Consider the following 26,837-nt stretch of genomic DNA (forward strand, 5'->3'; position numbering starts at 1 on the left):
TCTGACGACTACACATAAAAAGCAGTTGTGCACAGATCAGAGGCATGCATAATTTTCCGCTGTTGTATGCGCCGCCTTGCCTCTTCTTTCAAAGGCTTATAGTGTTAAAATCAATCTAAATGAAAGTCAACAGCCTCACTTTCACCTGTAGGTCATACGCAAACGGTACCCATTATCCCAGTATTCCTGTTTTATTTGAGCTTTACTTGTGCTTCTGTCTGTGATTTTTGTCTTTGCCTCAAAATAATGCCGGCTGTAGAGAAAGCTGGGGCTGTCGAAGTGGACATCTTTATCACTGGAGTGCTTCTGTCCAACCAAGGGACCGTGCCTGCTCTTCATCTCCGATTTCGTCCACATTTATTCTATATATGGGGATGGGCCGTAAATTGAAGTGGCAAGCCTGGGAGCTCCAGATGGACAAGCGTTTAGAAAGAACAGCATCTTTTTCGCTGGTCTACCAAGGCACGAACCTTACGTGTCAGCTTGGTTTCCAGGCAGCATTTGGTGCAGCGGAAATAATATAGACGAGTAATCCGAGGGTCTTGGGGCCGATCTCTCACGTATTATTTTCCCTTTATTACTTTCAATGTTACTTCTCTCTCTCTATTCGTTTAGTCGGTTCCGACTCTTCGTGACCCCATGAACCAAATCATGCCACTTTTTCCTGTCTTGGACTTTCTCCCGTAGACCTTCCAGGTTGGAACACATTGCTTCTGTGATGCCATCGATCCATCTCATCCTCTGACGTCCTCTTTTTCTAGTTCCTTCAATCTTCCCCAGCATTAATGTTTTTTTCCAGCGAGGCATGCCTTCGCATTGCGTGTCCAAAGCAGGTCAGCTTTTGTTTTAGCATTAGACCTTCCAGGGAGAAATCTGGTTTTATTTGCTCCAATATTGATCTGTTGGTACTCATTGCAGTCCATGGAACTCTAAGACGTTTCCTCCAACACCGCAATTCGAAGGAGTCAATTCTTCGCCATTCAGCCTCTCTAATGGTCCAGGTCTTACATCCATACATCACAACCGGAAAGACCATAGCCCTCACAATACGGATCTTTGTTGCTAGTGGTATATCTCTGGACCTTATAACCTTGTCAAGGTTTGACATCGCCTGTCTACCGAGCAACAGGCGTCTCCGGATTTCACGGCTGCAGTCGCACGTTACTTACGCTGCCGATAAACCGACATAATGCTAAACATAAATTATCTATAAAAGGCAAGGAAGATGTGGCGAAAAAAGGTGGACCCGTACTTAATTCATCAAAATCTGCGAAGCTTACAAGGTCCTCATACAATTTTTTTTGACTGATGTGATGAAGCCTTACGTGCAGATGAAAGAATTTTTGCTGTTAACTGCCGGCCGCTGTGGTCGAGCGCTTCTAGGAGCTTCAGTGCGGAACTGCTACGGTCGCAGGTTCGAATCCTGCCTCGGGCATGGACGTGTGCGATGTCCTTAGGTTAGTTAGGTTTAAGTAGTTCTAAGTTCGAGGGGACTGATGACCTCAGATGTTAAGTCCCGTGGTGCTCAGAGCCATTTGAACCATTTGAAGGCATGGCGAGTAGGCTCAAGGGGCACAGGAGCAAACGCACGTTGAAAGAGGGGCGCCATGGGAGAAGCCTTTCAGAGCTTTCATCTTTTTGTGTTGGCAGAAGAGTCAACACCGTGTTACGAGCGGAGGCCGAAATGCATGCGTTTTAGCCCACGCAGGCTGGCGTGAGGAGGGAAGAACTATACTGACGTCAGGTCTGGAAAATGACAAGGGATTAGAATTCAGAAGGCGGACGTAATTAGTTTGATACTTAACTTTAATCCATTAATGATGAAAGTCGCTCGTGGCGGTACATGATTCACAATACTATCTGTTCAGAATACATTCTTGAAGTAATTATAGTAACTGAATATGGCGCCTCGCTAGGTCGTAGCAAATGACGTAGCTGAAGGCTATACTAAACTATCGTCTCGGCAAATGAGAGCGTATTTTGTCAGTGAACCATCGCTAGCAACGTCGGCTGTACAACTGGGGCGAGTGCTAGGGACTCTCTCTAGACTAGACCTGCCGTGTGGCGGCGCTCGGTCTGCAATCACTGATAGTGGCGACACGCGAGTCCGACGTATACTAACGGACCGCGGCCGATTCAAAGGCTACCACCTAGCAAGTGTGGTGTCTGGCGGTGACACCACACGTCTGTTCCTTGAACGTAATATTGTTTCGGAGAGGAGACCAACGCTTCTGGGCTTTGTCCAAAAAAAGCTCGGTGAAGGGGCAGGAAGACTTTGAGAATGAAAACAAGGGCGAAACGAATTCCTCCGAGTGGGTGACGCAGCAGGTCGCGTCCGTCCTTGCGTTCGGGCAGCGTGCCAGTGGAACGCGCTCTCATTATGGCCTCTGTCGTAAGCGGTGAGTGGCGGAGGGTGCTTTGTGTGAGGTTCCAGCGGCCTCAGGAGGTGACGCTGGTGGGACGGTGGGATGGGTGAGTGAGGGGGGTTAGGGGGGGACCGTGGACTGTCCACGGCGGCCTGGACGCAGGCGAGGCGCCGTGCTGTCCGGCCGGAGAAAGTGTTTTGGAGCCGTGGTGGGGCCGTCAGCAGTTTTGCGCTGCTAGTGCGGTATATATAAGGCGGGCGAGACCGCTATGGGCATAGTGCGCTCTTCGCCGCCGCTTCTCCTGCTTCCACGCAACCTACCCTCTCACACATCTCGACATGAAGCTCTTGGTAAGTACTGAAGAAGCGTAGCAAACATCGCGGTGCCTTAAAAAATAAATAATAATAATAACAAAAAGTTCGTATCGTCTCATCTCCGGACAGGGCAGTGTAATCTTTCGTTCTTTCAACTACAATCTTTCCAGAATGAGATTTTTACAATGCAGCGGAGTGTGCGCTGATATGTAACTTCCTGGCAGATTAAAACTGTGTGCCGGACCGAGACTCGAACTCGGGACCTTTGCCTTTCGCGGGCAAGTGCTCTACCGACTGAGCTACCGAAGCACGACTCACGCCCCGTCCTCACAGCTTTACTTCTGCCAGTACCTCGTCTCCTACCTTCCAAACTTTACAGAAGCTCTCCTGCTCTCTTGGAAGGAATGAGACGAGGTACTGGCAGAAGTAAAGCTGTGAGGAGGGGGCGTGAGTCGTGCTTCGGTAGCTCAGTCGGTAGAGCACTTGCCCGCGAAAGGCAAAGGTCCCGAGGTCGAGTCTCGGTCCGGCACACAGTTTCAACTACAATCTTGATAGGAGCACCAATGAGGAGCAATCATTTCTCCCGTCAGCGAAACAGTGAAGCTGGAATCCGGCAATTACCACCGCTTGGTTGGTGGTAGGACTGATTCCTTGATAATGGTGCTCTAGATGCAGAGAACGAAAGATGAAACAAATAAAAAGTAAAGGCAGTGTCTAGTTACAAAACAGATAGGTGCCCGTCCTTCAAAATAATGGGCAAGATCTCGGGGAATGTCAATATATCCAGCACATCACTAAAACGCCCTGGGGATGCTCTCTAATGTTGTCGACAAGCCCTGCACATAGCGCGCCTAAAGATTCCTACTCACACAGTGTGGTGAAAAAAAAAATGGTTCAAATGGCTCTGAGTGCTATGGGACTTAACGTCTGAGGTCATCAGTCCCCTAGAACTTAGAACTACTTAAACCTAACTAACCTAAGGACATCACACACATCCATGCACGAGGCAGGAGTCGAACCTGCGACCGTAGCAGTCGCGCGGTTCCAGACTGTAGCGCCTGGAAGCGCTCGGCCACCTCGGCCGGCAGTGTGGTGAAACATTTTTGCTTTCGCCGTACGCTGCTATCTGGAGCGCCTTTGTGTTTTTGTAATACGCCGGTGCTACGAGAGAGGCGCTTGTTTCGCTGGAGACGTCGTGTAAATCTACACGGAGCAGAACCCGAACGCTTGCATTCAGTACGGTAGCTCTTGTGCGGAACATGTGCTGCCGGTTCCAGCTCGTGGTTTTAACAGATTACGATATATTTTAGGGTATACATTCTCATTTAACTCATCCTTTCCTACTACAGCGTGTCGGCCGGTTAGCTATCGATTTCACTTCTCTTCGTTTTCTCCCTCTTTTTTGATTTTTGTATCAGTATCAGCAGGACTTGGAGGGGCAGTTGAACGAAATGGACAATGTGTTGAAACGAGGATATAAGATGAACATCAGCAGAAGCAAAACAAGGATAATGGATGTAACCGAATTAAGTCAGGAGGTACCGAAAGAATTAGATTAGGAAACGTGACAAACTAGTAGATGAATTTTGTTATTAGGACATCAAAAGTAACTGATGGTAGGCGAAGTAGAGAGGATATAAAATGCAGAAGGCAAGGGCAAGGAGAGCGTTTCTAAGGCAGAGAAAATTCTAAGATAGGATACAAAGTGAAAGTATTTGAATCGATTGTAGCCATGTATGGAGGTGAAACGTAGATTTTAAACAATTTAGACAAGAAGAGTGAAGGCTTTTGAAATGTGGTGCTACAGCAAAATGCTGAAGATTAGATTGGTAGACCAAATAACTAATGGGGAGGTACTGAATAGAATGGGGAAGGGGGAGGGAGAAGAAAAATTTGTGGTTTAACCTGACTAGAAGCAGGGAGCTGTTGATAGCGCACATTCTGGGACATCAGGAAATCAGCAGATTAGTACTGGAGGATAGTGAATGTGAGGGGGGGGCGGGGGAGGGGGTAAACATCGTAGAGGAAGACCAAAAGATGAAAACAATAACGAGGTTCAGAAGGATGAAAAAGTCCCGAATACTCAGGGAGTATTATACTCCGAGTAGTGTAACTGCCCAGAAAATGAAAGCAAATTTAACATCGTGGACAAAAACAGATGAATCATTGGCTACAACGGGCAGTATAATTTTGAATAAAATTATTTTGAGGAAACGCTGTCTCGTTTCAAAACACTAAAAACAGGGATTTAGAAAAACAGCGATCTACTTTGGACATCTCCCAAGGACTGCAGTGACCTTTGGAGAACGACATAATTGAACGAACGAACGCTATTATAATGCATATTTACCTATCAAGTCACAAGATGAGACTGTATGAAGAATTGAAGGAAGGATCTTTGGCGTCAAATTCGTAACTGTTACTAATTGCAACATTCGTATGTATCTCACAGACTCTGTAGTCAAAGAAAAAGTTATGTATCTGACGCAGGATTCCTTCCTTTACCTTGATACAGTCTGAATCTTTTTTTGACAAGAAGATGGCCACTTGACCAAAACTTGTCGCCCGTTAAAAAAATACAAACTGCAAAATTATATCAAATTCTGGTGGCCGCACGACCCCGTTCTCTAAAAACCACGAAGCTGTACAGTACTATTTACAGAAAATATCTCAGTGTCTGTGTCGCATGAGGCAACGGCCTTGCCGTAGTGGATACAGCGGTTCCCGTCAGATCACCGATGTTAAGCGCTGTTGGTCGTGGCCGGCACTTGGATGGGTCATCCTCATAGACTATGTGATTGCCGTAAGCTTAGTGACAACAGTGCATCCTAATTTAAGTTATACAATACAGCACTGAAGATGGTCACTCAGTGACAGAAAATCTATTTTGCGATAGTAAAAAATATACGACCAATGCTGTCTCTTTTTTCAAAAACACTTTTTTGGCTTGTGACTGTGACTTGGATTATTTTAAAAAAATGAGTAAAAGTGAGGAAGACTGTTAAACGCTGAGAAAAAAAACAACCATCGGAATAAAGAGGGACATATCAAGACCACAATTATCACAGTATCTGCACATAGAAATATATGAGCAGGTACTGCGATCATTGTGGCCTTGATATACTGGTGGTACGCATTCGTATTATATTTCACTGCCCTATAATCATCGGTTGGTACGTACGTAGGGACGCCAGAAATTATACCTCGCCAATGCGCAACGGCAGTGTCGCATTGTCAGAAGACAGTACATGTTCCGTGTTTCCTGCGGAGACAATTGTACTGTGGTACGGATAAGAGGTGCGTCACAGCGTCACAGAGTGAAATGCCTGCAAAGCTGAATTACGCGAGACGAAGCGATTATTTTGGACAAAACGTAAGGAACAAGAGGCGTCGGAAATTAAACAAAGCCATTCATATCCAGCACGACAACGCAACATCTCATACGGCGAGCACAACACAAGCTTTGTTTCAATGTGTTCGATAGGAAGCTTGGAAGCATCCACTATATTTTCTGCCACACGATTTCCATCTTTTCGGCAAGCGGAAAGAACGTCTGGGGGAGGGTGGGGGGAGAGAGGGGGGAGGGGAGGGGAAAGAGATTTTCCAAAGATGAGGACGTTCAGACAGTGGTTCGCAAATGTTTCTGTGACCGAGCAGCCGATATCTGTTGTCCTGAAATAGAAAGATTGCAGCTGCAGAGACATGGTGGCTATGTTGAAAAACAGTGTCATGCACCTACGTCACTTTGAAGTGTGGTACAGTATTCAACAAAAGTTCCTTCACCTGCGATAGTAATGTGTAACTTACGTTAAGTCCCCTAATACCTGATCTGGATACGTTTGTTGTATGCTTATCTTAATTAAGGAGTGTTTTGGAGATATCTGGAGAGAGAGAGAGAGAGAGGGAGAGAGAGAGAGAGAGAGAAAGAGGAAGAGTGATTGTGTGTGAATATGTGTGTGTGTAAAAGAGAGAGAGAGACAAAGAGAGAGACAGATAGCATATATCGACAGTGACAGAACTGTGGGTTGGTAAGCGTATGATCCTAAATTGCATTACTCTGAATTTTAAACAGCGACTAAACTGGTGGGGAAAAAAACTAACGTAAGCCTGTTTCACTGACTGGTGCCACCTGCGGTATACACATAATTTGGCGTTTTGTGCTCGTGTAGCTAATAGTATCGATTATAATTTTTAAGAGCGTTACGTGTGGGAGCTGACGAAACTGTCGTTTTGAAGAGGAATGACAAAAACAGAAAGAGGAACAATAGCGCAGACTATGAAAGAAACCAGAGGTAAAGTTTCCAGAAACGAGTGCGCTGTGATCTGTCTTCATTCTCGTCCGACAGGTTGAGGAAGGGGCATTAATGCGACGAAGGCATCCAGCGAGGGAACGCGGGACGGGTTCTGTTCTGCTAATGAGCTCATCACGGAATCCATTCAACCTAAGTAGCTCAACCGGTTCGGACAGATCCTCTAGTCGAATAACGTCTTAATTGCGTAGCTTCTCGGCTTAATTAAAAGCGCAAGCATTCATAAAGCTACCGTTTACATGTCCATAGGGTCTGTATCCCCGCATGCTACCACTCTACTGGTCGACGTCGCCACCAACGACTTGCTCAATAATCTCCACATCACTCACGAATTGGTTCCCACAGAGTGCATCGTTCATTGTAATAAATACAGGGTGTTTCAAAAATGACCGGTATATTTGAAACGGCAATAAAAACTAAACGAGCAGCGATAGAAATACACCGTTTGTTGCAATATGCTTGGGACAACAGTACATTTTCAGGCAGCCAAACTTTCGAAATTACAGTAGTTACAATTTTCAACAACAGATGGCGCTGCGGTCTGGGAAACTCTATAGTACGATATTTTCCACATATCCGCCATGCGTAGCAATAATATGGCGTAGTCTCTGAATGAAATTACCCGAAACCTTTGACAACGTGTCTGGCGGAATGGCTTCACATGCAGATGAGATGTACTGCTTCAGCTGTTCAATTGTTTCTGGATTCTGGCGGTACACCTGGTCTATCAAGTGTCCCCACAGAAAGAAGTCACAGGGGTTCATGTCTGGCGAATAGGGAGGCCAATCCACGCCGCCTCCTGTATGTTTCGGATAGCCCAAAGCAATCACACGATCATCGAAATATTCATTCAGGAAATTAAAGACGTCGGCCGTGCGATGTGGCCGGGCACCATCTTGCATAAACCACGAGGTGTTCGCAGTGTCGTCTAAGGCAGTTTGTACCGCCACAAATTCACAATGTATGTCCAGATAGCGTGGTGCAGTAATCGTTTCGGATCTGAAAAATGGGCCAATGATTCCTTTGGAAGAAATGGCGGCCCAGACCAGTAGTTTTTGAGGATGCAGGGACGATGGGACTGCAACATGGGGCTTTTCGGTTCCCCATATGCGCCAGTTCTGTTTATTGACGAAGCCGTCCAGGTAAAAATAAGCTTCGTCAGTAAACCAAATGCTGCCCACATGCATATCGCCGTCATCAATCCTGTGCACTATATCGTTAGCGAATGTCTCTCGTGCAGCAATGGTAGCGGCGCTGAGGGGTTGCCGCGTTTGAATTTTGTATGGATAGAGGTGTAAACTCTGGCGCATGAGACGATACGTGGACGTTGGCGTCATTTGGACCGCAGCTGCAACACGGCGAACGGAAACCCGAGGCCGCTGTCGGATCACCTGCTGCACTAGCCGCGCGTTGCCCTCTGTGGTTGCCGTACGCGGTCGCCCTACCTTTCCAGCACGTTCATCCGTCACGTTCCCAGTCCGTTGAAATTTTTCAAACAGATCCTTTATTGTATCGCTTTTCGGTCCTTTGGTTACATTAAACCTCCGTTGAAAACTTCGTCTCGTTGCAACAACACTGTGTTCTAGGCGGTGGAATTCCAACACCAGAAAAATCCTCTGTTCTAAGGAATAAACCATGTTGTCTACAGCACACTTGCACGTTGTGAACAGCACACGCTTACAGCAGAAAGACGACGTACAGAATGGCGCACCCACAGACTGCGTTGTCTTCTATATCGTTCGCATCACTTGCAGCGCCATCTGTTGTTGAAAATTGTAACTACTGTAATTTCGAAAGTTTGTCCGCCTGAAAATGTACTGTTGTTCCAAGCATATTGCAACAAACGGTGTATATCTATCGCTGATCGTTTAGTTTTTATTGCCGTTTCAAATATACCGGTCATTTTTGAAACACCCTGTAGATGGAAGTTGGAAGGTCCGAGATCTGGGCTGTAGGCTGGATGAAGAGGAACAGTCCATGGAAGTTTTGTGAGCTCTTTTTTGGGTGCACACACTTGTCTGACGCCACGGATTGTCGCGGAGAAAAAGTTTGCTTTCATTTTTGTGGCGACTAACACACTGACGCCGTCATAGGCGCAGTGGTGACACCGGTTGCCGTCAGATCACCGAAGTTAAGCGCTGTCGGTCTGGGCTAGCACTTGGATGGGTGACCCTCCGGTTGCCGATCGGTGTTGGCAAGCGGGGTGCACTCAGCCCTTGTGAGGCAAACTGAGGAGCTACTTGACTGAGAAGTAGAGAGTCCGGTCTCGAAATCTGACATACGGCCGGGAGTGCGGTGTGCTCACCACATACACCTCCATGTCCGCAGTCAGTCATGCCTATGGGCTAAGGATGACACGGCGGCCGGTCGGTACCGTGGGGGCCTTCATGGCCTGTACGGGAGGAGGTTGGTATTTTTGGAACATACTGAAGTCGTTTCTTCAATTTCCTGAGGGTAGCACAGTATGCTTCAGAGCTAAAAAAAAAAAAGAAAATGGTTCTGAGCACTATGGGACTTAACATCTTAGGTCATCAGTCCCCTAGAACTTAGAACAAACCTAACTAACCTAAGGACATCACACACATCCATGCCCGAGGCAGTATTCGAACCTGCGACCGTAGCAGTCGCACGGTTCCGGACTGAGCGCCTAGAACCGCGAGACCACCGCGGCCGGCATGCTTCAGAGCTGCTCGATGCACTATGAGCGAGCACATCAAGCAGAATAACCCTTTCAGAATCCCGAATGACCGTCACCAGTACTTCACCTGCTGAAGATGAGACCTGAAATTTTTAATCGGAGGAGAGGTGGCGTGGCTCTGCTCCGTGGATTTCTGTCTTATTTCCTGTTCGAGCTAATGAACCCAAGTTCCATCGCCTCTCATGATGTCCAGCGAAAAATTGTCACCATCAGCTTCGTAACGCGCAAACAATTCCTTCGTCGCTTTTTACAATTCTCTATTAGGCGGCGAGACACACACTTCTGAGCACCCCCAACTAATGGACGCGTGTGTCAGTAACAGAGACGCCCAGTTGAGCAGCGAGGTCACCTCGAATGAGAGTGTGCACACGTTCCAGGCGTCTAAGCTCTGTGCGGCCGACAGGCATTCGGGAGATCGGGCAGATATGCGGCACCTTGTTGGGATGGTGACAGATGCCAGACTCAGCGTTTTGCCAACCGAAATTGGCAGAGAAAAAAATGTTACATTACTTATTGAACGTCTCTCGCAGCTTGGTGATTAACCAAAGGCAGCGTTACACGGCCGTTACTTCTCATGATGTACGCTGGGTGAACCAGAAATCCATCAACAAAATTTCGGAAGTCGTTCCGCATTTTTTGGTATCAAGGACTTGTGATCAGCGCAGGTTCTTTAGAGGCCAATTACATTTCGTTTGATTTCTTACCCTCCGTCTTTGTACTTGCACTGCACTGAACGTACCAGCAAAACAGTGCGAATGTCGACGGTAGGTGTGGCGATCTGGGAGGCCCAAAGGAATGAGCAAGATGTTGTTGTCCACCTCTTCCAAGCCATCGTCGTCGGATGGCGTTTCATGTTCGGCTACGATGCCAGGATTTTATGACTCCCAAAATTCGTACATTATTAGCGGTTTAGTTTACTCGATAGGTGAAACGTCGACTCGTTCGAGAAGAAGAGTCGTTCGGAAAATGTGTCCCAGAGAACTGAAATGCAAAAGTAGTACCTTTTGTTACGGTCTCCCGGACGCAACTGCTGCACAGACTGTGACCTGTAAGGCTTCACAAGAAGGTATCGTTTCAGAACACGCCACACACTTGTTTCAGAAAACTGATGTTCCTGGCCTGCCCACCTCGTGGACTTTCAGAGGCTTCGTGTGAACGGATCACTGATGCGCTAGACATTTTCATGAGATGTGCGTGGCTGACCAGTACTCTTCCGTTTGCATATGCAAGAATTTTGTATGCCAATCGTAAATCTGCGTGCGCAGTGGTGGCTACTTGCAGAAGCGACGGGAAATGCACGTTGCACTTGAACACTGGATCGACTTCGTGTACGTTCCACCATACAAAGTGACTTGTCTTGAGGTGTACAACGAAGTGACAAATGTCATGCGATAGCGAATGCAGACCTACAGAAGCCGGTGGCAATGTGTACACAAAGTATAAAAGAGCATATTACTGTTGGAGCTGTCATTTGTACTCAGGTGTTCACGTGAAAAAGTTTATGACCGCAAGATGTAAATTAACGGACATTGAATGTGGCAAGGAAAGCGTTTCTGCAGAAGATAAATTTTCTACATCGAGTATCGATTTAAGGAAGTCGTTTCTGGAGTGTGGCCATGTATGGAAGTGAAACGTGGACCATAAATAGTTGGGACAAGAAGAGAGTAGAAACTTTCGAAACGTGGTGCTACAGAAGAATGCTGAAGATCAGATGGGTAGATCACATAACTAATGAGGAGGTACTGAATGGAATTGGGGAGAAGAGGAGTTTGTGGCACAACTTGACTAGAAGAAGGGATCGGTTGGTGGGACATGTTCTGGGGCATCAAGGGATCACCAATTTAGTATTGGAGGGCAGCGTGGAGGGTAAAAATCGTAGGGGGAGACCAAGAGATGAATACACTAAGCAGATTCAGAAGGATGTAGGTTGCAGTAGGTACTGGGAGATGAAGAAGCTTGCACAGGATAGAGTAGCATGGAGAGCTGCATCAAACCAGTCTCAGGACTGAAGACCACAACAACAACAACAACAGATGAAGCGCCTACTTGCTCGGCATTTCACATGTTCCAGTTACTGGTCAGTAGAAGTACGGAAAGCATTTACACGGTGAGCCTTCGTATATCCACTGACAGACGCAACGTGTTTCTATCTTTTATAGTTTGTCTCCAATGAACAACTGAAAAGTGTTCTTCATTTTTCAGTTATTCGATACTGCCGCCAGATAACGTTGATGTAGATGAAGTGTATAGACGGTCTATACCAGGGCGATGGACAATATTATGGAAATGGAAGAGGATGTAGATGAAATGGGAGATATGATACTGCGTGAAGTGTTTGACAGAGCACTGAAAGACCTGAGTCGAAACAAGGCCCCGTGAGTAGACAACATTCCATTAGAACTACTGACAGCCTTGTGAGAGCCAGTCCTGACAAAACTCTACCATCTGGTGGGCACGATGTATGAGACAGGCGAAATACCCTGAGACTTCAAGAATAATATAATAATTCCAATCCCAAAGAAAGCAGGTGTTGACAGATGTGAAAATTGCCGAACTATCATTTAATAAGTCACAGCTGCAAAACACTAACGCGAATTCTTTACAGACGAATGGAAAAACTAGTAGAAGCCTACCTCGGGCAAGATAAGTTTGGATTCCGTATAAATATTGGAACACGCGAGGCAATACTGACCTTACGACTTATCTTAGAGGAAAGATTAAGGAAAGGCAAACATACGTTTCTAGCATTTGTAGACTTAGAGAAAGCTTTTGACAGCGTTGAGTGGAGTACTCTCTTTCAAATTCTAAAGGTTGCAGGGGTAAAATATAGGGAGCGAAAGGCTATTTACAATTTGTACAGAAACCAGATGGCACTTTTAAGAATCGAGGGGCATGTAAGGGAAGCAGTGGTTGGGAAGGGAGTGAGACAGGGTTGTAGCCTCTCCCCGATGTTATTCAATCTGTATATTGAGCAAGCAGTAAAGGAAACAAAAGAAAAATTCGGAGTAGGTATTAAAATCCATGGAGAAGAAATAAAACCTTTGAGGTTCGCCGACGACATTGTAATTCTGTCAGAGACAGCAAAGAGCAGTTGAACGGAATGGACAGTGTCTTGAAAGGAGGATATAAGATAAACATCAACAAAAGCTAAACGAGGATAATGGAATGTAGTAGAATGAAGTCGGGTGATGCGGAGGGAATTAGATTAGGAAATGAGGCACTTACAGTAGTAAAGGAATTTTGCTATTTGGGGAACAAAATGATGGTCGAAGTAGAGAGGATATAAAATGTAGACTGTCAATGGCAAGGAAAGCGTTTCTGAAGAAGAGAAATTTGTTATCAGCATATATAGATGTGTCAGGAAGTCGTTTCTGAAAGTATTTGTATGGAGTGTAGCCATGTATGAAAGTGAAACATGTACTATAAATAGTTTGGACAAGAAGAGAATAGAAGCTTTCGAAATGTGGTGCTACAGAAGAATGCTGAAGATTAGATGGGTTGATCGCATAAGTAATGAGGAGGTATTGAATAGAATTGGGGAGAAGAGGAGTTTGTGGCACAACTTGACAGGAAGAAGGGACCGGTTGGTAGGACATGTTCTGACTCGTCAAGGGATCACGAATTTAGCACTGGAGGGCAGCGTGGAGGGTAAAAATCGGAGGGGGAGACCAAGAGATGAATACACTAAGCAGATTCAGAAGGATGTAGGTTGCAGTAGCTACTGGGAGATGAAGAAGCTTGCACAGGATAGAGTAGCATGTAGAGCTGCATCAAACCAGTCTCAAGACTGAAGACCACAACAACAACAACAACAACAACAACAGATGAAGCGCCTACTTGCTCGGCAGTCCACCTGTTCCAGTTACTGTTCAGTAGAAGTACAGAAAGCATTTACACGGTGACCTTCCTCTGACGACACGTGGACCTGGAGGACGCCCTGAGGAGGAAAGCGACCTCACAGCTGCCGTTGCGTCATCGCACACGTGGGCGGCCAGGTTCATCCGTCCTGTTCCGTAACAGCGCGGCCGCTTGCTACTGGTGCTGGAAGAAAGGCGGCGGTGACGCAACACCTTTCCCGGCGGCCGCTCGCCGATGTGAGTCAGGTTCGAGGCCGGACGCTCGGTGGAGAAAGCAAGGACGCGCCGGGGCCTTGATGCCTCGCCAGCGGAAGAAAACGAGGAGAGGCGGCCCGGCGCGCTTTCCCACCTGCTGGACAGCGTCCACACCACCTCGGCGCTGCACTGCATTCGATATGAAGCAACGAAAAAATGCCTCTGAGCAGTATGGGACTCAACTGCTGTGGTCATAAGTCCCCTAGAACTTAGAACTACTTAAACCTAAATAACCTAAAGATATCACACATAGCCATGCCCGAGGCAGGATTCGAACCTGCGACCGTAGCGGTCGCGCGGTTCCAGACTGGAGCGCCCAGAACCGCTCGACCACTCCGGACGGCCAACTAGAATCGCTCGGCCACATCGGCCGGCTTATGACGGCACGATCGTGTGTAGTGTCTACGGCAAATTGCAAGCTCACTGACCGTATCCGACCATTGGTAGGCTATCGGTGAACATCTGGTCAGTCTCTGGTCCAACCCTACGCGGTGACATCATGTGGTCAGCCTCTTGATGACTTGCTCGTTCTTGGCCATGGCGATTTAACGCAGCAAGCCCACCCTAGTACGGATCTACATCTACATCTACATCTACATACATACTCCGCAATCCACCATACGGTGCGTGGCGGAGGGTACCTCGTACCACAACTAGCATCTTCTCTCCCTGTTCCACTCCCAAACAGAACGAGGGAAAAATGACTGCCTATATGCCTCTGTACGAGCCCTAATCTCTCTTATCTTATCTTTGTGGTATTTCCGCGAAATATAAGTTGGCGGCAGCAAAATTGTACAGCAGTCAGCCTCAAATGCTGGTTCTCTAAACTTTCTCAGTAGCGATTCACGAAAAGAACGCCTCCTTTCCTCTAGAGACTCCCACCCGAGTTCCTGAAGCATTTCCGTAACACTCGCGTGATGATCAAACCTACCAGTAACAAATCTAGCAGCCCGCCTCTGAATTGCTTCTATGTCCTCCCACAATCCGACCTGATAGGGATCCCAAACGCTCGAGCAGTACTCAAGAATAGGTCGTATTAGTGTTTTATAAGCGGTCTCCCTTACAGATGAACCACATCTTCCCAAAATTCTTCCAATGAACTGAAGACGACTATCCGCCTTCCCCACAAGTGCCATAACATGCTTGTCCCACTTCATATCGCCCTGCAATGTTACGCCCAAATATTTAATCGACGTGACTGTGTCAACCGCTACACTACTAATGGAGTATTCAAACATTACGGGATTCTTTTTCCTATTCATCTGCATTAATTTACATTTATCTATATTTAGAGTTAGCTGCCATTCTTTACACCAATCACAAATCCTGTCCAAGTCATCTTGTGTCCTCCTACAGTCACCTTCCCGTACACCACGGCATCAACACCCTATCCAAAAGATCATTTATGTAGATAGGAAACAACAGCGGACCTACCACACTTCCCTGGGGCACCCCAGATGATACCCTCACCTCCGATGAACACTCACCATCGAGGACAACGTACTGGCTTTTTTTTTATTTTTATTTATTTATTTTTTTTCATCAGTCTACTGACTGGTTTGATGCGACCCCCCACGAATTCCTTTCCTGTGCTAATCTCTTCATCTCAGAGTAGCACTTGCAACCTACGTCCTCAATTATTTGCTTGACGTATTCCAATCTCTGTCTTCCTCTACAGTTTTTGCCCTCTACAGCTCCCTCTGGTACCATGGAAGTCATTCCCTCATGTCTTAGCAGATGTCCTTTCATCCTGTCCCTTCTCCTTATCAGTGTTTTCCACATATTCCTTTCCTCTCCGATTCTGCGTAGAACCTCCTCATTCCTTACCTTATCAGTCCACCTAATTTTCAACATTCGTCTATAGCACCACATCTCAAATGCTTCGATAACTGGGTTCTATTACTGAAGAAGTCTTCGACCCACTCACATACTTGGGAAACAATCCCATATGCTCGTACCTTAGTTAGGAGTCTGCAGTGGGGCCCCGAGTCAAACGCTTTCCGGAAGTCAAGGAATGTGGCATCGGTCTGATACCCTCCATCCGTGGTTCGCAAGACATCATGTGAAAAAAGGTCTATCCACAGAAAAGGTGCGCTTCCTTTAGTTCTTCAGCCTTCGACGTTTCCCTCCACCATTGTCCCTTGTATTCCCTCTTGCCCTCCGCAAATGTTAGCGAAGGATCGACAGGCTTATGCTCCTCATCTATTGTGACGATTTTGGAGAACGAGAAACCTACTCAAAAAGAAAAAGGAAAGAAAGAAACATGGGTTGCTCAAAGAGACCGAAACCCAACTCGCTATGTTCCACTGTGAGATCCACAGCGCTGTAGGCATCGGCTCTCTGGTTGTTGCCGTGTTGAGAACGCATTTCACACCGTCCCGCACTCCTGGCGAGTGAAAACAGTACAGGAGCTTACTGAGTGACGAATCAGATTTGCGACTTTTGATTACATTGTGGGAGTGAACAGCGATCAAAGTGTTACAAATATTTACTATCAAAAACAGTCTTGATCACAATTTATTTATTACAGTGACCTGTTTCGTCCACTATTGTGGTCATCTTCAAACCAATGAGTAAGAACCTCCTTCTGGTCGTAAATTTACTACCAGAAGGAGTTTCCTACTCATTGGTCTGAAGATGACCACAGTAGTGGTCGAAACCCTTCACTGTAATAAATAAATTGCGATCAAGACTGTTTTTCATAGTAAATATTTGCGACCGCCTCCATAAGCAGCTGTCTTTTACAACTTTTTTTGTAATACTACCTGTATGTATTGTTTGTGTATGGAGTCTAGTATTGTATGATGATGATGATGATGATGACAAAAGAAGGGAGAGGGTGAAACCCGGTGCTGACACATGGCCTACTTCTGTCGAATAGCACCAAGGGCGCCGTCAAGGTTAACGTTCGTAACCAACAGACGGATCACCATCAACTGTCACATTCTCTCACTTCATGAGACATTGCAGAGAGGTTTGGAATTTAAATCAAGACACTGGTGCCAAGTCTGCTGGTCATGAACTTTATGCCACGACCTCTTCTCCCCTTGCCAACCAATTGCTGGCAGTGAAACGTTTTTCCACCACCAGCATGTCAAATTAATTCCATATTTTTAGATTTCTGGAAGGCTTTCGACACGGTTCCTCACAAGCGTCGTCTAACCAAACTGCGTGCCCATGGAATATCGCCTCAGTTCTACATCTACATCTACATCCATACTCCGCAAGCCACCTGACGGTGTGTGGCGGAGGGTATCCTGAATCAGTTGTCCTGAATCAGATCCTGAATCAGGGAATCCAGTTGTGCGACTGGATTCGTGATTTCCTGTCACAAAGGTCACAGTTCGGAGTAATAGACGGAAATTCATTTAGTAAAACAGAAGTAATATGCGGCGTTCACCAAGGTAGTGTTATAGCATGCATAATGTATGCAAACTCCATAACGCCTAGCCCATACCGATGATGTTCGTGAACATTCTGTAGTGTGTAAAGTGTGGCCAAAATCACATACCACAGTGTTGTGGGTTCGTCTGAAAATATCACTCTAGGCCACTGATGCTGACCCAAACCAACAGGCTACCTACACCAACGAACATTTCGTCAGTGATGGTGTGGTTAAACCGGGATGCATGTAACACTTGTAGCAGTTGAAAGATTTACAGCCATCTGCATAGGAATGAGATGTCTGTTCCTTTTCGCCACCAGGGCTGCGTATCGATCCTCTTGCGGTGTGGTGGTCTGCATTTGCATAGCATTTCCACCTTCAGTGTCCACCCCACTGACTGAACGGTCTATTGTATTGCCATGCATGGGCGCCCGGGTTTGATTCCCACTGGGGTGGGAGATTTTCTCCCCTTAGGGGCTGGGTGTTGTGCTGTCCTCATCATCATTTCATCCCCATTGTCGACGCACAATTCTCCCAATGTGGCGTTGCACTCAATAAGACCTGCACTTGGCGGCCCAACTTCCCTCCCGGGAATTCCCGGCCACTGACACCATATCATCATTTCCATTTTCCACATTCAGTGGCATTTTTTAAATGCGAGACGACACTTTCCGACACAGCCATTACTGTGGCCACAGAAGTGACACTGACTGCCTCTGAGTCGTCCAGCTGCTCATCTGCAATAGACAACAAGCTTCATCAAACACTGTACTGCATTAACTGTCGAATATGTACCCTGCGTTTGTGCACAAGCTTCACTTCATTTCCTTTTGCTATTGATCGGAAGTTCTGTAGCAATTGTTAGTTGTTATGTAGCAATTAGTAGTTTTTCCTCAGCAAGTGTCAGTTGTTCCTTAGCAGTTGTCAAGCAACATAGTTTGCTTCTGGAACAGAAACATTAGACGATACAGCCACTATAAAGGTAAGGGGCTTACAGTGGTGAAGCCAGCTTCATCAATCTCTGATGGTTGTGAATGAGCACCGAGCTTTCGTAACGCAGTGACCTTCCTCACAGGTGGTGGTGCTGGCGCTGGCAGGCGCAGTGCTGTGTGAGGAGCAGCAGCAGCAGCAGCAACAGGTGGCGAGCAAGAGGCACGACAAGCGCGGCCTCTTCGGGCTGGGAGACTTCGGCGCCCTGGAGTACGGAACACTGGGCGGCTATGGTGTGGGTTCAGCACTGGCCGGTGTTGGGGCACCAGCTGGCGCTGTCGCTGCCGCTGGTCCAGCCCTTCCAGCTCCTCTCCCAGCAGCTGTGCTCGAGCCTGGCGTCTCTGTGCACACCACCATCACCAAGCAGGTACCTCACAACGTGTCATGATGTACTCTGGCAGCACACCGCTCCAGTTTCTTCTTCCTCCTGTCTTCCTGGGCTACAGCGCATTTTCGTCATCATGTTTTACCTTGAGTTCATCTTTTCCTTGGGTAACCTATATTCCTTGTAGCAGCTAGTGATTTATGTCATACGATTTTCGCAATCTCCTGTTCATCAATCACGTCTAAGTGTCTGTCTTATTCACGCATTCTTTTATGCACACACACTCATTAACCGAGTCCAGTTTCTTTTCTAATGCTTTCACTTCTGTATCTCTAAGTGTCTTCCTCGCAATCTTCCACAGAACTTTCAATTCCCAGCTTTCCAACAAACTTCTAGTTACTGATGTTTCAGAAATGGCCTCAACTGTGTATATCATAACTGGTCTAATTATTTTTCTAGATGTTTTCTTTCAAGTTGCAGTATTTAAACACCATGCCACTTTGTTTGGTTTTGCTGTTTGTTCTCTAACCTCTTTTTCGACATTTCTACTGTTCGATAATATCTATAAACACATTTAAATGTCACGAGCTGTTGAACAATTTTCTGTCTATTTCTAGTTGGTATCCAATTGCTTTCATGGATACAGTTGTGCATTTGCTTTCTGAGTGGTTACAGTATCTGTTAACACCAAACCTGTACTTAAAAAGTAAGACTGTTCCTCCTTTTTGAGTGGTTATGGCGCCAATTAACACCAATACTGTAGTGAAAAAGTAAGGCTGCTCCCATAACTTCATCCACATACTGTTAACTGCTTACGATTTTCTATGCATCTATCATAATTCAACAAACGTGTTTATTTCAGAGCTTTAATAACATTTAAGGGTCTTTCAGAAATATGTTGTTTTTATTTGTATGAGTACAATGTATGCCTTTCGTAATGGAATTGTAAATTAATCTGGCTGCAGCATGTTAAGCCTTGGTGTAGTTCTACTACTGCACTGCTCTTGTTGGTTCTGACATGCCAACGGATGAGCTATTTTACTTACAAGCGATAGCTCCAAGGTTCATAAAGCAAACAATACCTGGGACAGCAATGTGACGATCAGATGCCCCTCCATACAGCATCCAAGGTGCTGTTGTCAGTAGATGATACAGAAGGCGGGCAATAGTGCATCATCTTCGGGAATTAGGTAGTGAATTTAATTTGTTCAAGTATATATCCCCTACACATTAATTAGTAAGTATACTGAGTATAGCTGCTGTTGTGTGGATGAAGCACTCTCCACCATATCCTGTCCTACTGGGGTATCAGACTAGCAATGCATCCAGAGGAGACCTCATTTAGCAAAAACCTTAAGAGGGAGTTCCTGGTAGGCAATGCCTAGGAGTCAGGGCGTGCAGTGTTACTTCATGCCAGTAGGTTAATTCATCGCACTAGTACGCTTCACTTTTGAGACACCTGTGATGCATCATACTCTAAGTTTCTGACTTTTCACTCCTATAGCACGTAGAGCAATTTTCTTAATGCATGGACTGTGAAAAATGAAAGGTTATAGAGACACAAGATTGTAGATATGTATCTGGTGCGTTCATTTAGCACCTCAAGCAGCTACCACCAATCCTGTAAGTCCACGTAAGCAGATGAACTGACACGGTGATGCTGAAGAGGGGTTGACGATGTGTGTTTCTTTTTGTGGCACAGGTCCCAGTTCCCGTACCAGCACCGTACCCCGTAACTGTGGAGAAGCACGTGCCCGTGGCTGTACCAGCACCATATGCTGTACCAGTCCCCAAGCCGTACGCCGTCGCCGTACCCAAGCCGTACCCAGTCGCTGTGGACCGGCCAGTCCCTGTACACGTGGACAGGCCGTACCCAGTGCCAGTACCCCAGCCTGTAGCGGTAAGTACCCTCCCTCACATGTACTCATCAGTCCTCCGACTGGGTAGATGAGGAATGAAGTCTACAGAAGATGGGACAATTAATGAGCTGTCATTTCACCCATGTACAAGGTGTATGGCCGCTGGCAGGTGTAGAGGGCGAAAGCTGTAGCTGTGGGAGATGAAAAGGAGTTATCAGGTATGATAGATGTAGTTGACATGCAGAAGATGGGGTAATTAATGAGCTGTCATTTCACCCATGTACGAGGTGTATGGCCGCTGGCAGGTGGAGTAGAGGGGAAAAGCTGTAGCTGTGGAAGATGAAAAGCAGTTATCATGTATAATAGATGTAGTAGACACGCAGAATATGGAACAATTAATGAGCTGTCATTTCACCCACGTACGAGGTGTATGGCCGCTGGCAGGTGGAGTAGAGGGGAAAAGCTGTAGCTGTGGAAGATGCAAAGGAGTTATCAGGTGTGATAGATGTAGTAGATATGCAGAAGATGGGAAAATTAATGAGCTGTCATTTCACCCACGTACGAGTTGTATGGCTGCTGGCAGGTGGAGTACAGGGAAAAAAACTGTAGTTGTGGAAGATGAAAAGGAGTTTTCAAGTATAATAGATGTAGTAGACATACAGTTGTGAATAGGACATAATTGAAGATTGTTGGAAAATCGTACCTACCACTCGCCTTAAATTCTGCCTTATCATTTCACAACTGCATGACTACTAGACCTTGCTTCTTTGATAACTCCTTTTCATCCTCTACCCTCTACTCTTCCTGCCAGCACCTATACACCTATTACGTGTATGACTTGACAGCTCACTAAAATGCCCCACCTTCTGATACCACATAGGTCTTCTGTGAACTTCGTTCCTCGTCTTCTCTTGCTATTGTATCATATCGTTCATCACTTCAACTGCTTCTTCCCCTACCACTGGTACTATTCCTTGGATGTTTTGAGATGTATGTCACTAGTCAGTTCCTCCTTTTGGGAAAAGTTTTTGCGTCATATATTCCTGTAACTATTCTTAATAGCAGAAATTTTTTAACATTTTAAAGGTCTCCAGTTTTGTCTCTGTTGTATCCTGTAGTACTCGCTTTCCCATAATACAATGATCCAGTCATAAATGGCTTCTGTAATTAAATATCTGTTTCCGAAAGACTTGTGCGTCAATTCGGATGCCTTTCCTGGTACAGGCTCATATACATCGAACAACAGCATTCTTCCCCTTATTCGCCTTTTACCAGAATGTAACAATTCTCCTCTCTCATCATCTCTCGCAGGAAGAGCCATTGCGTTAGCCTTGCGTGTGAAATAGAAGCTCTCAGTTTTTCCCTTCATGGTGTTTTAGAGGTGCAGTTAGGAGGAAATGATATATTTGAGCCAGAATGGCTCTCAGTTTTTCCCTTCATGGTGTTTTAGAGGTGCAGTTAGGAGGAAATGATATATTTGTGCCAGAATGAGATTTTCACTCTGCGCCGGAGTGTGCACTGATATGAAGCTTCCTGGCAGATTAAACCTATGTGCTGGACCTAGACTCGAACTGGGGACCTTGTATCACCTTGATGCAGAACGCCTCTCTTGCAGCGTCTGCAACTGCGGCTGGCTGAGAATTTCCGTGCTGCTTTCACACTTACTAAACGCGCTGCTCTTCTTTCAATTTTCTCTGTTTTTTTCTATCAGTCGTATCTGGTATAGATCCAAGACTGTCGAGTACTATTCAAGTATTGGTCGAACGAGAGTTATAAGCTTCCTTTCCAGGAGTACTACATTTCCTGGCGTTTCCTGGAATGAATCTCGGTCTGGCATCTGTATAACCTGCGATTAGTTTTATGTGGTCGTTCTATTCTATATCGCTGGGTATACATTCTCCTAGATATTTTACCGATGCGTCAGCTTCCATTGTTTGTGATAGATCTTCTTCTTCCACTCCCTGCAACCTCTGAATTAAAGTCCACCTTTTTGTGCTGATTGTTGTCTCGGTGAACATCTGTGACAATTACAGGGACTCGCAAGCTCTGTGAAGGAACCAGCTGTCCAAGTAAGTGCGTGGTGGAGGGTTTTCCGTACGTGACGGACGTGGTGACTTTTTCCCCACAGGTGCCAGTGGCGAAGCCGGTCCCCTACTTCATCCACAAGCCAGTGGCGGTGCCCGTGGCCCACCCCGTCCCCGTCGCAGTCCCGAAGCCCATCGTCTTCGAGAAGACGTTCGAGCTGGGAGGCTGGCACTAGGCGGCGAGCCGCGCTGCTCCTCCGCGAGACCCTCTCAGGTGAGTCCTCACCTGCTGCTGCTGCTCTTCACCTCACCAGAGGAGGGAAGACTGCCCTTCATCATCCAGGAACTAGACGCTGCTCAGTTGCTTGACTCGGTGTTGTACAGGGTGTTACAAAAAGGTACGGCCAAACTTTCAGGAAACATTCCTCACACCCAAAGAAAGAAAATATGTTGATGTGTTGGCAAATGTGCCAACACCTTGTAGATAGAGGAGGCCGAAATATACGCTATCTAATGCAGACGGGCGTGAAGTCTGGAACAGGATACGTTATTAATGCACTAAAGAAAAGTACGTAGCGTCTGTTTACTTAACTTTAATTCATCCTTGTGGTACATCGTTCTTGACTACAAATGAGACTCTCTCCAGATATGGTTAATGGCGCCTTGCCAGGTCGTAGTCATGGACTTAGCTGAAGGCTATTCTGTCTCTCGGCAAATGAGAGAAAGGCTTCGTCAGTGTAGTCGCTAGCAAAGTCGTCGTACAACTGGGGCGAGTGCTAGTCCGCCTCTCTAGACCTGCCGTGTGGTGGCGCTCGGTCTGCGATTACTGACAGTGGCGACACGCGGGTCCGACATGCACTAATGGACCGCGGCCGATTTAAAGCTACCACCTAGCAAGTGTGGTGTCTGGCGGTGACACCACATACGTTATGTGCACATGTGTCCGGAAACGCTTACTTTCCATGTTAGAGCTCATTTTATTACTTCTCTTCAAATCACATTAATCATGGAATGGAAACACACAGCAACAGAACGTACCAGCGTGACTTCAAACACTTTGTTACAGGAAATGTTCAAAATGTCCTCCGTTAGCGAGAGTACATGCATCCACCCTCCGTCGCATGGAATCCCTGATGCGCTGATGCAGCCCTGGAGAATGGTGTATTGTATCACAGCCGTCCGCAGTACGAGCACGAAGAGTCTCAACATTTGGTACCGGCGTTGCGTAGACAAGAGCTTCCAAATGCCCCCATAAATGAAAGTCCAGAGGGTTGAGGTCAGGAGAGCGTGGAGGCCATGGAACTGGTCCGCCTCTACCAATCCATCGGTCACCGAATCTGTTGTTGAGAAGCGCACGAACACTTCGACTGAAATGTGCAGGAGCTCCATCGTGCATGAACCACATGTTGTGTCGTACTTGCAAAGGCACATGTTCTAGCAGCACAGGTAGAGTATCCCGTATGAAATCATGATAACGTGCTCCATTGAGCGTAGGTGCAAGAACATGGGGCCCAATCGAGACATCACCAACAATGCCTGCCCAAACGTTCACAGAAAATCTGTATTGATGACGTGATTGCACAATTGCGTGCGGATTCTCGTCAGCCCACACATGTTGATTGTGAAAATTTACAATTTGATCACGTTCGAATGAAGCCTTATCCGCAAAGAGAACATTTGCACTGAAATGAGGATTGACACATTGTCGGATGAACCATTCGCAGAAGTGTACCCGTGGAGGCCAATAGCTGCTGATAGTGCCTGCACACGTTGTACACGGTACGGAAACAACTGGTTCTCCCGTAGCACTCTCCATACGTGGTCAACGTTACCTTGTACAGCAGCAACTTCTCTGACGCTGACATTAGGGTTATCGTCAACTGCACGAAGAATTTCCTCGTCCATTGCAGGTGGCCTCGTCGTTCTAGGTCTTCCCCAGTCGCGAGTCATAGGCTGGAATGTTCCGTGCTCCCTAAGACGCCGATCAATTGCTTCGAATGTCTTCCTGTCGGGACTCCTTCGTTCTGGAAATCTGTCTCGATACAAACGTACCGCGCCACGGCTGTTGCCCCGTGCTAATCCATACATCAAATGGGCATCTGCCAACTCCGTATTTGTAAACATTGCACTGACTGCAAAACCACGTTCGTGATGAACACTGACCTGTTGATGCTTCGAACTGATGTGCTTGATGCTAGTACTGTAGAGCAATGAGTCGCATGTCAACACAAGCACCGAAGTCAACATTACCTTCCTTCAATTGAGCCAACTGGCGGTGAATCGAGGAAGTACAGCACATACTGACGAAACTAAAATGAGCTCTAACATGGAAATTAAGCGTTTCCGGACACATGTCCACATAACATCTTTTCTTTATTTGTGTGTCAGGAATGTTTCCTGAAAGTTTGGCCGTACCTTTTTGTAACACCCTGTATTACTAGAAAGAGAAGTAGACATAATATTTCAGCTCTACCACACTTATGTTAATCATGTTCATAATCTGACCACATTAAAACTGACTCGTTTCGGAAGTGCAGTCTTCCATCTTCAGACTAATCTCCTGGTCACCTACGTGAACTCCGTCATCACCATCCAGATGGAACTACCTGTTGGTTGCATCGGTCTCCTTAAGTGATCAGGGATTTTTTTCCAGCTATGTCCGATTTGGGGGTGAAAATACTGGAAGCTGTGATAAGTAATATTGACCTAAGATCCTGCACAGCGTAACACACTTTTCATCCAACGTGCAGCATGAATGTAAGCTATATGTAGTGTAAAAACAAACTTAGTTTTATACGTCAAATTCAGCCTTTTGCAACTGTAATGGAAGTCTTATTAAGACCAAACACTTCTCGCTTTTTTCCAAAAAGGTCGTCAAGTTTCGTATTGTTTACGTCATTCTTCTTGGTGGGGAAACATGTACGCGTTGGACTTCAAGGAAAGCACTATTACTAACACTAAATATATTGATGGTTTTGTGTTGTGAAGAACCACTGTCATCTCGCCATTTCGTGAGAAAATAAGATCTAATACGGCACTCACGGTATCTCAATACATGTCCACCTTTTACGTAATATCTGGTCAAAAATATCCGGACACCCAATTGAAATGTGATATTGACCGCTAGGTGTCACTAGTGGCTGACACACCAGTGTAAAAGGAAACGGTGGGTATTGGGATGTCAACAGTTACAGTAACAGAAGGACGGGTTGGTCAGGAGAGCTAAGTAACTTCGAAGAGGGCTAGTAATTCGATATCACCTGGGTACAGATCCATCAGGGACATTTCAACCCTTCCAAAGCTGCCCAGGTTGACTGCTGACGATGTGATACTGATTTGGAAACACGAACCAAGACCAGATCTCATATAGTGACAGAGGGGGACTGTCGAGCATTTGCAAAGGTTGGTTGCAAAAATATCGCTTGAGATCAGAGAACTGAATCACTCGAGGGATCCAAAGAATTACCAGCGGAGAATTTAGCACAATGACTGCGTAGGAAGCTGAAATGAGATACGACTGTCGAGCAGCTCGTAATAGGCCAAAAATTTCTGTACAGCTAAGCGATGCTTGAGGTGGACGCAAAGCGCCAATGGACTGTGTATGACTCGAAAAAAAGTAATTGGAAGTAATGAATCATGCTATATTCTGCGCTAATCCGAAGGAATGGTCTGAGTTTGGAGTATGGTTGTAGAACGTTGCCTGCCAACACGATTAGTGCCAACAGTGAAGTCCGGAGGGGGTGGTGTTATGGTATGGGGGCGGTTTTCGTGGTCTCCATATTGTGCTCCAGAAAACGTTAAATGTGGACCACTGTGCGTACAATAGACGAGCAGTTGGAAGACGATGATTGAGTCACCATGACAAGTGTAATGCAATGGTTTGTGGACACTATTATTCCTGAAACGGATAGGCCTGCACAGAGTTCCAACCTGAGCCCAATTAAACAACTGTGGGATGAGTTAGAATGTTGACTTCGCTCCAGACACCATCTTCTCTCGTTTGAGCTCTTGAGGAAAAATGGCGCGGCACTCCCCCACTCCGAGACACGTCACTGAAAGTGCCCCCAGCAGGGTTCAAGCCACCATAAAGGCGAAGACTCAGCGCGCTACTGTCCACTAATTTGTGCGAGGATACTTTCGATCACATAGTGTATTGGCTTTTTCTACGCGCATGCGTCCTTCAAGTTTGGCCGTCATTCTTTGTTGTTAATGTTCGTTTTAAGTGTGTGTTTGGCTTGAGCTTTATCTGATGCCGGCGTTCCGTGTTCCAGGGTCCGTGGCGCACCCCTCTGCTGGCTGTTCTTAGCGGCGACAGACGGCTGTGGGGGAGGCAGGAGCCACCTGTCCCAACTCAGGATTGACTCAAGTGTGTGCGAGAACCAGCGAGCACTCCGATTGTTTTTTATACTTTCATATACGTCATATGGGTTCAAGTCACTGTGCAATGTACAAGG

General features: G+C 46.3%; 1 protein-coding gene across 1 annotated transcript; it reads left to right on the plus strand.

Moving 5' to 3' along the window:
• Nucleotides 1–2,646: 2,646 nt before the first annotated feature.
• LOC126106630 (cyclin-dependent kinase inhibitor 1C-like) lies at nucleotides 2,647–26,837 on the plus strand. Its single transcript, XM_049912986.1, has 5 exons — nucleotides 2,647–2,716; nucleotides 18,261–18,542; nucleotides 20,203–20,400; nucleotides 22,488–22,657; nucleotides 26,655–26,837. Exons 1-4 carry the CDS (start codon nucleotides 2,705–2,707, stop codon nucleotides 22,617–22,619), a joined length of 624 nt encoding a protein of 207 aa, XP_049768943.1. The 5' UTR covers nucleotides 2,647–2,704; the 3' UTR covers nucleotides 22,620–22,657; nucleotides 26,655–26,837.

The sequence above is a fragment of the Schistocerca cancellata genome, chromosome 10 (genome assembly GCF_023864275.1).
Source record: "Schistocerca cancellata isolate TAMUIC-IGC-003103 chromosome 10, iqSchCanc2.1, whole genome shotgun sequence".
NCBI classification, from domain to species: Eukaryota; Metazoa; Arthropoda; class Insecta; order Orthoptera; family Acrididae; genus Schistocerca; species Schistocerca cancellata.

What these genes read in the sequence shown, in the direction of transcription:
- LOC126106630 (XM_049912986.1), top strand. An exon ending in ACACCACCATCACCAAGCAG is followed by an intron (nt 18,543 to 20,202) that starts GTACCTCACAAC and finishes TTTGTGGCACAG; the next exon opens with GTCCCAGTTCCCGTACCAGC. An exon ending in CAGTACCCCAGCCTGTAGCG is followed by an intron (nt 20,401 to 22,487) that starts GTAAGTACCCTC and finishes TTTTCCCCACAG; the next exon opens with GTGCCAGTGGCGAAGCCGGT.